This window comes from Microtus oregoni, unplaced genomic scaffold (genome assembly GCF_018167655.1).
Source record: "Microtus oregoni isolate MIOR12 unplaced genomic scaffold, Mior012 000003F_ref0000135, whole genome shotgun sequence".
Taxonomy (NCBI): Eukaryota; Metazoa; Chordata; class Mammalia; order Rodentia; family Cricetidae; genus Microtus; species Microtus oregoni.
Genome location: NW_024543062.1, coordinates 5,152,724 through 5,164,631, shown reverse-complemented (window position 1 = coordinate 5,164,631; position 11,908 = coordinate 5,152,724). Strand labels below are relative to the sequence as shown.

Sequence of the window (11,908 nt, the reverse complement as noted above, 5' to 3'; positions counted from 1 at the left end):
TAAAAAAATAACTTGTAAGTGACTGGAGACACAAATGTAAAAATTAAAAGTATAAAATTCTTCGATGGAAACACAGGTGTAAATTCATAGCCTTGGGTCAAGCATTGGCTTTTTAAATGTAGCACCAAAGTCACAAACAAAAAACGAGAAAGCTTTCATGCTACCAACTCCCTGCTGGCCAGCTTTCCTAGCAGTCACCGTCTTACTCATTGTTGGGGGATGCCCACTTGTTTCCTGGCTGCCCAGACTCCCAAAATAATCACACAGAAACTATATTATTTGCAATACTGTTTGGCCAACAGCTTAAGCGTATTGCTAGCCAGCTCTTACATCTAGAGTTAACCCATTTCCATTATTTTATATTTTATCATGAGGCTTGTGGCCTACAGGCAAGGTTCCAGCTGGCAGCTCACGTCTTTCCCCTCTGGTGGCTACATAGCGTCTCACTGACTCCGCCTTCTTTCTCCCAGCATTCAGTTTAGTTTTCTCAGCCTAACTCTACTCTGCCCTATCACAGGCCAAGCCAGCTTCTTTATTCATTAACCGATAAAAGAAGCACATATACAGAAGGACTTCCCATACCAACTTAGGTATGAAGCCTGTGAGTTACCGCCATCAGCCTCACAAGACATACCTAGGCAGGCAACAGTGGTGTAGATGGTGTGGGAGTAACAAACTGCTTTCTGATTGGCTTAAGGATGCACTCCACAGGAAGAAACTCAAGCCTGATATTATAAACCTAGCCAAGAAACCATCCTGCGGAGCTCATAGGACCTAAAGAAAAGCCTATTACTATTAGTTTGATAAATTACAATAGTATCAAATGATCTTCTAAATAATTCTCTATACCCATAGATTCACACTCCCCACCAGAGAAACACTTTTTTTTGCAGTGGACAGTGTCCCATAACAGACTCATAGCTTACCAAAATGCAGACAACGAGTGTGGAGTACTCAGCCCCAAATGAGACATCCATATCACACCCTTGCCCCCAAAGCTTGGGTGACAGCAGAGAAGTGAGAAAGCAAGGTTTAAAAAGCAGAGCTCTGAGAGGTCTGCTATGAGACAACATCTTCTTAACATGGTAGGGACGTTACACTCGTGACCTCGCAGAAGCAGCGGTTGCCTTCACGGGTTCCCAGCACTCATCATTCCAGCATGGCTGAGCGATGGACTATCCGCAGCTGAGGAGCCATTAGCAGTTGATAGATGCTGGTGGAGGAAGAGTCATGTTCTTCACAGGTGTGTCATCTGGCCGGCTGACCATGTTCTGGTAGATGGCTTCATACCTATGCACGTTTGAGTAGCACTAATTTTGTACTCGGTGAGTTATAGACAAAAAAGAGGACATGAAATCAGGATGGGAACACGATGGGGGATCCAGGAGAAGTTAGATAGGGTTATGATCAAAATGCACCATATACATGTATGAAAGTATCAAAGAATAATATTAAAAGAACATTACTCAGAAAAAAATGAAAGACAACCCATGGAATGGAAGAGAATATTTTTAAATGACCCATTTAAAATAATTAGATAAGTATCTAATAATCATTATATATAAAAAGTTCTTACAATGCAAAACAACAACAAAAAGTAACCTGATTTTAATTGACAAAGGACTTGGTCTTTTTTACAAAGATATACAAGCAGCCAATAAACACGTTGTATGATTCCATCTCTATAAAACTCCAGGCTAAGATAAGCCATTAGAATAGAAAGTAGGTTGTGGTTGCTTATGTTTAGTGGAAAGACAGGAGAGAGAAGAAGTCAGAAATAATAGCTAATGTTGCAGGAGTTTTTGTTTTATTTACTGAGATGTTATTATTTTATTTATTATCATGTGTGTGTGTATGTATGCGCGTGTGTGTGCGTGCGTGCCATGGTATGGATATGGAAGTCAGAGGACATCTCGTGGGGGGTTGGTTTTCTCCCTTCTCCATGTGGGTTCTGGAGACTGATCTCAGATCATGAGGCTTGGTGACAAGTGTCTTTACCCACTGTGCCATCTCACTGGATGTATGGAGGAAGATCCAGTCACAGGGTTTTCTTCAAGCAAGCCAGGTAACTTTAAAACTCTGTAAGGCAGAAATCAAGCAGAAGCTCAGGACTTTACCAAATGAAAGGGCAGGCAGTACATGCACTAGTGTAGTCATCATGGTCTACTAGAAGGAGTCATGCAACTCATAGGATTAGGTGCTGGGAGATGTTTGCAGGGCAGTAACCAAAACACATCTGACTCAGCCAGGTATAGTGCCTTGTGCTTTGAATTCCAGCACTTTAGATGCAGAGACAGGGGGATCTCTGTAAGTTTAAAACCAGCCAGATCTACATAAGCAAGCCCAGGACAGCTAGGGTTACCCGTTTCATATACATATATGAATGCCTTGTCCACCTTGAGGAACTGTACCCCTAAACTGTGAACCAAAGGAAACACTTCCTCCCTTTAAAAGAATACATCTTGGGGCTGGAGAGATGGCTCAGTGAATACGAATGTGTACTATTCTTTCAAAGAAGCCTGGTTTGCTTCCTGACACCCACACTGGGCAGCTCACAAATGCCATTAATTCCAGCTCCAAGTGATCTATCACCCTCTTCTAGCCTCCACAACCACTTGTACTCCTGTGTATACACACACAGACACATACATACACACAATTTAAAATTAAGAGTAAATCTTATTTTAGAACGCATCGGCTTTGAGACTGGTTATCTACTTTGTAATATGGTGAGCTGTACACCCCAGAGGATGAGGGACCTACCCTGGGTGGAGGTCACCCACACAGAGACATCAGACGCAGGGACAGATGACTGTCATGTCAATAGGGTCCTCACCTGCTTCTCAAAACGGTTCTTTCGTCTCCACCACTGTCAAGTCATCAGCTGGGTCCTTGCACCTTACAGAGTTCTTTGAGGTTGGCAGGTTCTTTAAAAGGGGGAGTTTGTCCTTGTACATCCTCCAAAACCTCCCTAAACCCAAAAGTACAAGCTCCAAGGAAGTAAACAAGAGACAGGCCCCACTAATCCCAAACATGGTGTTGAGGAGGATGGTCTTCTCGGAGGGGTGCGACTGGAAACAAGTTGTGCTGCCGATACAAGGATCCTCACGACATTGAAAAGTGCTGGGCATCTTGAAGCCATACAGATGGTATTGAAGTCCCAAGGCTGCTCCCTCAAGGACCAGCCGTGCCCCAAGTTGTGCCACATAGGCCCAAAGAAGCTTGAGGCTTCCAGTCCCTGAGACATCCTTACTGCGGTCCCCCTTGCAAATCCGGGACTCTTGTTCCTTGTTCCCTTTGTCTGGTTCCTCCCAGTATCCAATCACATGATACATAGTGAAACCCACATAAACCACACTGGGTACAGCCATCAAGATGACTTGGAAGGCCCAGAAGCGCAGTGGAGAAAGGGGGCGGAAGACATCATAACAAATGGTCTTGCAGTCTGGTTGCCCTAAATGGCACATGAATTCGCTCTCATCATCACCGAAGACCCCAGGTCCACTGGAAACCAGAAGCAGGAGGCGGAATCCCATCAGCACCGGAAGCAGGAAGCGCCCCACGGGGGTGGAATGCTGGCTCTCCTTAGCCAACAGCTGCCTCAGGAACTTGCCACACATTCTGCCACTGAGCAGAGGACAATTATCAGAAAAGGTGTCCCACTCACTGCCCTTCAGGGGAGGCTTCAAATGTCTTGTTCACCTGCTAATCCAAGGATTTGCAAAGCAAGCTTTTTTGCTCCTCTCCAAAATTAATAAAACACCATATCGCCTACTTTGCAAGCCTACAAAGCAATGCCTGAGGTAATTACCTTTATAAACATAAAAAGGTTAACTAGCTCACAGTTGCGAAGGTTTGGACTCCGAATGGCATAGCACATACTTGGTGAAGGTCACTCATTGAAAGAACATGGCATGTCTTGGATAGCAATGAGGAAGAAACACATTGAGCAAAAAGTTTCTATACAAGAAGTGGGGGAAGATGAAGAGAATTCCATGATCCCTTTCAAGAGTACATTTTCATGGATTTGGGGGGGGGGGGGAGCAGTGACTCAAGTACCACACAAGTGTGAAAACCTACGCTCAATCCTCAGAACCCATGGGAAAATGCTGAGTGTGGTGGTGTGGACTTGGAATCCCACTGCTGGGAAGGCAGGGATAGGAAGATCTGAGCCAGCTGGAGAGCCTCCAACCAGCAAGAGAGCTTGATCAAAAAGTAAAGTGAATGAGTCCCAGAGAATATCTCTCTCTCTCTCTCTCTCTCTCTCTCTCTCTCTCTCTCAAACACACACACACACACACACACAAGAAACATGTCTTCAGTGAGTTAAAGACCTCCCATTAGGCTCCGCATCATACATATATATATATATATATATATATATATATATATATATATATATTATGTATGTATGGGTGTGTGTGTGTGTGTCTATGCCAGGTGTATGTGCATGCCTGTCCATGGAGACCAGAAGAGGGCATCAGATCCCTTTCAGCTAGAGTTACAAGTGATTGTGAGTCACAAGACATGGACACTGGGACTCAAACTCAGGTCCTCTAGAAGAGCAACAAGCACTCTTAACCACACCATTTCTCTAGTCCCAGACAACAGTTCTTTCAGGACCACAGCACCCTCTAATATCACAGCCCTAAAGGCCAAATCTTTTTTTTTCTAGCACTTTTTTTTAATTAATTTATTTATTTATTAAAGATTTCTGCCTCCTCCCCGCCACCGCCTCCCATTTCCCTCCCCCTCCCCCCAATCAATTCCCCCTCCCTCGTCAGCCCAAAGAGCAATCAGGGTTCCCTGCCCTGTGGGAAGTCCAAGGACCACCCACCTCCATCCAGGTCTAGTAAGGTGAGCATCCAAACTGCCTAGGCTCCCCCAAAGCCAGTACATGCAGTAGGATCAAAAACCCATTGCCATTGTTCTTGAGTTCTCAGTAGTCCTCATTGTCTGCTATGTTCAGCAAGTCCGGTTTTATCCCAGGCTTTTTCAGACCCAGGCCAGCTGGCCTTAGTGGGTTCCCGATAGAACAACCCCATTGTCTCAGTGTGTGGGTGCACCCCTCGCGGTCCTGAGTTCCTTGCTTGTGCTCTCTCTCCTTCTGCTCCTGATTTAGGGCCAAATCTTTTTGTATGAATGGACTTCTGTGAGCACACTCATCTAAACTAAGTTAATACCGAGTTTCTGGTTGGCCTTATTTACAAGGTAAAGAAATGTAAGTGAATAATAGGAATCTAGGTAGATGTCCTAGTTCATTAACTGAAAAAAAAAAAGCTTAAAGAAGAGGGAATCTATTCTAACTCACAATGCAGCTTACAAAATTACAAAAATTTACTCTTGCTCATCAAAGCAGGGACATAAAGGTGGCAGGAATTTAAACACTGCTCACATCATATCCACACTCAAGAGCAGAGTGAAATGAAGGCATGCAGGCTTAGTGATTCTATACTTACTTAGCCCAGAACCCAAACCCAGGCAATGATGCCACCTACTTTAAGGTTGGGTCTTCCCGAACCAATTCCCAATTCAGCCAATAAAGGCAAACTGCTTCACACACACACACACACACACACACACACACACAAAATCCGATCAGCAATCCCTCATTGAGACTCCCTTCCTAGTTGGTGTCAAGTTTACAGTTAAACTTATCACTACAGGGGCTAGAAAGATAGCTCAATGGTTAAGAGTACTTGCTGCTCTTGCAGAGGACCCTGGATCAGTTCCCAGCACCCACAATGGTGACTCTCAACCGTCTGCAACTACAGTTCCAGAAGAGCCAATGCCCTCTTCTGTACTCCATGATGGCACACATGTGGTGCACATATATACATGCATGCAAAACACTCACACACATAAAATAAAATAAATATTTTTTTTAATTTAAACCTACCACAACATGTATCGACTAGGGACTAGAAAGCAATGGGATGAAATAGCCAGAGTCAATGTCAGCATTTACTCTAGTCTAATGTTCTTTATGCCTTATCATCTCAGAAACAACAATTTGCCATAATTAAATGCCATAGGGTTTGGGGGCAGAGCATAGAAGTTCAAATGTCTAATCTCTGTTTTTTAAATGTTTATCTCCCTCTAGGGGTAACTATTATTGAGGATAAATTTCAGAAAAATCTCAGTTCTCTGGCCATAATACCAAGCTTGTCATCTTTATCTCTGCCTTCTTCAGTGCCCAAAAGCTGCTTCCAGCCATTGCCATACCCGACCATCTTCCCTTTCTCATTCCCTAATGATCATGTTCTGTGATCTAACTGTTGGTGTCCTCCCCAAAGTCAGATGCTGAAATGTGGTGGGGAGTTAACTGTGTGACTCAGTGGTAGAGCCCCTGCCTAGAATCCCCCAGTGAGGGGCTGAGGTGTGACTCAGTGGTAGAGCCCCTGCCTAGAATCCCCCAGTGAGGGGCTGGGGTGTGACTCAGTGGTAGAGCCCCTGCCTAGAATCCCCCAGTGAGGGGTAGGGGTGTGGCTCAGTGGTAGAGCACCTACTTAGAATTCCCCAGTGAGTTACTAGAGGTACCTGCTTACCATTCAAGAGGCCCTAGATTCAACCCAGAACCAAAAAAAGAAAAGCAACAAAAATAAGAAGAAAGGTATTTAAATCATGAATGGGGTTGCATGGGGTTATAAAAGATATTTGAGGGAGCCCTTCAACCCCTTCCATCAATTGATGACTAAGAGACATCACCATCCATAAGGAACAGGTTTACACCCAACACTTTATCTGCTAGTGCCTGCCTCTTGGACTTCCTAGCCTCCAGACTGGGAAAAATAAGTTCTGTGGATTACTAATTACTCCTTCAAAAATATTCACAGCAGTTTTATTATATTAAGATATTATGCAAACTTCTTATTCCAGAAAGCTCCACAGATGATTCTTTATCTTTTTCCCTTTTATGAGAATTTTATAGATGAGTACTGTATTTACATCATTTCCCCCGACTCCTTCCTACTTTGTCCATGTCCCTCAACTCCCTCTCAAAGTCATGGCCTCTTATTCTTTAATTGCTATTACTACATACATGTGTGTCTATGTATGTATGTATGCCCATAGACACACACAAACTGCTGAGTCCCATATGTATGCATGTTTAGAGATGGCCACCTGGGGTTAGATAACCTATAAGGTGCTTGCCCATGGAGAAGGCTAATTCCCCCTCTTTTGGAAGCCATCAATTGCCTGTAACTCTATCTAGGAATGTGGCCGCATGAGATTTCCCCCTTCCTCAGTGGCACATAACCTGGTATTATCATTTTTCAGGTCTTATTTAGCTTGTTGAGCTTTCTTGGGCTCATTAGAAGTCCTGGTCCTCTGACTCTTCTCGTCTTTCTGCCCCTGTCTTGTGAAGGGTTTCCTGAGCCATAGGTGTAAGACTGTACTGTAGATGCATCAACTGGAGCTGGGCCCCCTGCAGTCAGTGGCTCTCTGCATTATGACCAGTTGTATTTGTCCATCAGCTGCCAACAGAAGTTTCTTTAATGACAAGTGAGAGCTATGCTTAGTTGTGGGTATCAGGATAAGTATTTAGAATGGAGTCAGAGTGAGGGGAACCCACAGTTTCCACTTCCCTAACCCAGTGTGACTACTATCTGCAACTGTCTCTATTGTGCGCACATGCACATGTACCCTCACACACTTGGGGGAGGGGCACACATACCGTAGCATGCCTGGGGAAATCAGAGGACAAGGCTGTGGAGTCAGTTCTTTCCTCCTACCGTCCTGTGGCTTCAACGGATCAGACTCAGGTGGCTAAGCTTGTGTAACAAAGTGCCTCTACCAGTAGGCCACCTCGCCATCCTTCCTTTCTTCTATCTTCCAGAAAGGTAGTCCTACATCTGTCAAATACCACCATCCTTTCCGGAGCTAGCACTTCAGGCCTCTCCTTTCCCACTACTGCCAACATTTGATCCCCAGATTACGGTCCCTGTACTTCAAAACCCACTCCCTAATTTTGAAATAGCACAGTAGGTAAGATGCACCTCATAAAAGCATTTGGGTCTCAGTTTGAATATCCAGCACCCACATAAAAGCCGGGCATAGCAGCACTCTTCTGTAACCTAGGGCTGCTGAGGGGCAGGGCAGGAGGAAGCAAGGAGAAACAAGCAAATCCATTGGCAGGCCAGCCCAGCCAATCATTAGTGAGCTCCAAGATTAGAAAGCACCCCTGTCTCAAAAAGTACAGTGAAGACCAATCCGTGAAGACCCTAAAGTTAACATCTGACCTCCATGCACAAGGACACACAGACATGTGAAGAGTTACAAGCACCAGATACACACAAAAGGAGGGAGGGAGGGAGGGAGGGAGGGAGGGAGGGAGGAAGAAAAGGCAGAAAGAGGCCTTTGGCACAAGAAAGGGCCTCAGTAAGAAAGCGAGGAGGCAATAGAGTGTAAAGGGCAGTGAATCAAGAAAAAGCATGATATACATGTATAAAAATGTCATGAGGAAATCAGTAAATATGTATTATTAATGTAAGCTAATAAAACATTTCTAAAATCCATGCTGATTCTAAAGAAAATAAACTGAGGCATTATATAAGCACCCTTGGAAAAATAAAATTTAAAAGACAGAATTAATAAAGTAACAAAATGACACAAATATAGAACAAATTTGGGGTGTTTTTTTTTTCTTTTGAAAGTCAGGACAATAATAATAAAATGACCACTACAGTTTAAATATTCTGAATTCAAAAAACCTAAAAATCTCAAATGCTACAATCTGAAATATTTTTTACTTTCATGTGTGTGCAGTGTGTGTGTGTGTGTGTGTGTGTGTATGAGAGAGAGAGAGAGAGAGAGAGAGAGAGAGAGAAGGGTGGGATGCGCTACAGCTACAGTGTGAACGTAGAGGTAGACAACCCCGTGTCAATCCTTACCTTCAGCGTTGCTTGAGGCAGAGTCTCTTGTTTGTCACTGTGAACGCCAGGCTACCTAGCCTCTGAGATTCCAGGGATTCTCACCCACCACCGTACTGCAGAGGTTATAGACATGCACTACCACACCCCAGTTTTCATGTGAGTTTTGGGGATTCTAACTTGGGTCCTCATGCTTTCATAGCAAGCAGTTAACTCACGAAGCCTTCTTCCCAGCGCAAGAGAAACGGAACTGTTTTGAGTGCAAACACGATAACACAAGTAGCTAATTCTTTCCTGACTACCTGTGGTGGCTGTGATCAACCCCTAGTTCACTGAAACAATAGGAAAATGGATGGACCAGAAAGTCATCATATTAAACGAAGTAGTCAAGGCCCGGAAGTACATATACTGCACGTTTCTCTCCTAGGCAGGTCCCAGATGTTAAGTTTTACATATGTATACCTATGCATGGATATGGGTCATGAAACTAGAATGGGGACTATGCCTAGGGACCAGAAACATCAAATTCGAGGGGAAAGAGATCTTAGGACAGTGAGAAAGGAAAGGGGAACAGAATAGATCTGACATATGGAAGCAGAATGGGGGCTGATGAGGGGGACAAAGCCTAGCAGAGGGGTCAAGGGGGGAACTGAGGGAAGAAACAACAATAGATCAAAGTACACATGGGCATGCCATAATGAAACACATTGCTTTGTATACTAAGCTTCAGAACATAAATAGAGCTAAGATGTAGCTGAGTTGGTAGAATGTTTGCCTCCCATGCTCAAGCCCCTGGGTTTTATCCACAGCACAGCATAAACCAGGTGTGGTGCACGCCCATAACTCTAGCACTGGGGAGATGGAGGCAAAAATTCAAGATCATCCTCAATTTTATGCTGAGTTTAGGATTAGTCTGGACTAAATGAGACTATGCCTCAACAAACCAACAAATAAAGTGTAAGTGAAGTAACAATAGAAGACTAAAAATTGAACCAGGAAAGAAAACCCCAGAATTTGAGCAGATTTTCTAGTACCTAAAGAGATTATTTAAAATCCCATTTAAATGAGAATTTTTCAAAGCATCTCACCTACTTTTGGTGGTGGTAGAGGGGCTGGGATGGAGAGGGATGTCAGGATTCCACCAGTGACTGGATACATCCCAGAAAGTTAAGAAGCCACAGAGGGAAAGAACCCGTGAGAAGGGAGGAAACCTGGCAGTGCAAGCCTAAACTGATTGCTCCCACCTTCCTTCACCTGGCCTGGGATGCAATGTAGATGCTTCTCTTCAAAGTGTGGCCTCCAAAACCAGTATGAGTGGAGATGCAGAATCTTTTGGGCAATATCCCTGACTTCTAGATCTTATGTGAATTCAAAACTATCTCTAAGAAATCCTGAATACATCCACTCACAGACCTCTCCAGAACCCAGAATAACCTCAGATCTGCCCATGAACTTACCAGTACTTGCCTGGCAGCCCCAAGCAGAAGCGTCAACCACCGAGGAAAGTAGCCAGAAGGGATCCTCACGCTGGAGCCTTCAGGGTCCAGGCTCTTGGGATGGCCCTGCCTTCTGCAGCCGCCCACTCTTTCGCCTTCTCTTTTTCATTCCTGGCAGGCTCCCTGCCGCATAAAAGAATTCCAATTAAAGGACCCAGTGCTCCAGGCATGAACTCTGGAGAATGAGTCTGGTGTCGATGGTACAGGACGTATCCTCTAAGTGAATGGGGATAGGGACTTTTGAGGTCATCTGAATGGAGAGTGGTTTATTATGTACATTATATTGGTTAATTGTCTTGGGATGTTTGAGCTCACTGAGAAGCTGCCTGTGGAAGTGGAACTGTCCTCTCCCATCTCAGACCCAAGTGTGTTTGTCTCGTGTCCTCCAAGGCCCTTTGTCTAGGGAAGGACTGCCTCCCAGACTCTGTGACAGGGAGGGAAGGGAACAACAAACAGCTACAATAAAAGCATTGTAGCCTTGCAAACAGCTAGAGGGAAAATGAACGGTTGGAAGGCACAGCAGAAGGCACCATTGGGTACCCCATGACACAAAACTACCTAGAATGGGAGGAGAGCTGGAAGTTCAGACAAGGGGAGCTCAGCCATTGAGAGAGAGCTAAGCAGAGAACGCCAGCTGCCTGCCTCGACTTCCCTAGTCAGTGTCTGCTGAATCCTGTGAACACCCAATCTGATGATGCTACTTCTAGCTATTGTTTGCTCTTTATTTTTTTTCTCTTTAATTTTTTCTTTTTGAGATTGTATTTTAATTGTAACTTCTCTTCCTTCTCATCTCCCTCCAAACCCTACCACATACCATTTTCTATCTCCTTCAAATTCATGGCCTTTTTATTTCACCAACTGTTATTACATGCATGTATGTTTTTATGTGTACATATATATTGCTAAATATAACCCCTAGAGTCCATATAACATTACTAAGGTGTATGGTTTTTATGGCTGACCATTTGGTACTGGACAACCATTGGGAGCGCTCTTCCCTGGGAATGGCCTCCTCTCCCAGCTTTACCCAGCTACCTGTAGTTCTTCATGTAGGGTTGTTCTTTTCCTTAGAAGCTTCACTAGAGGGGACACCCTGCTCTACCCAGAACTCTGTCTGTGGGAAACCCCAGTTGACTGTGTCTCCCCAGTCATTTCCTGCTGTATGTTTGTAAGTCCCAAATTTGATGATGTTCATCTCGGTCCACCTATCACTTCCTATTTTACTTTGATTTTCTGTATGCTTAACAAACTCACTCATTCAGAACTGAAAGTGTGTCCAAAGTACCCAGAGAATAAGCTTACTCGTGTAAGAATGTGCCTGTGTGTTGGAAGGAATACACACCAGGGAATGCAAGCCTGGTCAAAAGTCTATGCCTGGGGAGGTCATAGGCCCTAGTAGGAAACCTATTACTGATATGTTGCTAACCAGACATGTAGTCAATCTGCATAATAACTATTTATGTTCACTACATGGATCTTCACAAGATTCTCTGCATAGATCTTATAGCTTTCAGCTTCATATTTTTATGGGATTTCTGG

At 44.2% G+C, this 11,908-nt stretch overlaps 1 protein-coding gene across 1 annotated transcript; it reads right to left on the bottom strand.

Moving 5' to 3' along the window:
* Nucleotides 1-458: 458 nt before the first annotated feature.
* On the bottom strand, nucleotides 459-10,643 carry Gjc3 (gap junction protein gamma 3). The gene is made up of 3 exons (XM_041648717.1): nucleotides 10,331-10,643; nucleotides 2,837-3,627; nucleotides 459-2,079 (listed from the first exon to the last, which is right to left on the bottom strand). Exon 2 carries the CDS (start codon nucleotides 3,618-3,620, stop codon nucleotides 2,844-2,846), a length of 777 nt encoding a protein of 258 aa, XP_041504651.1. The 5' UTR covers nucleotides 3,621-3,627; nucleotides 10,331-10,643; the 3' UTR covers nucleotides 459-2,079; nucleotides 2,837-2,843.
* Nucleotides 10,644-11,908: the final 1,265 nt, after the last annotated feature.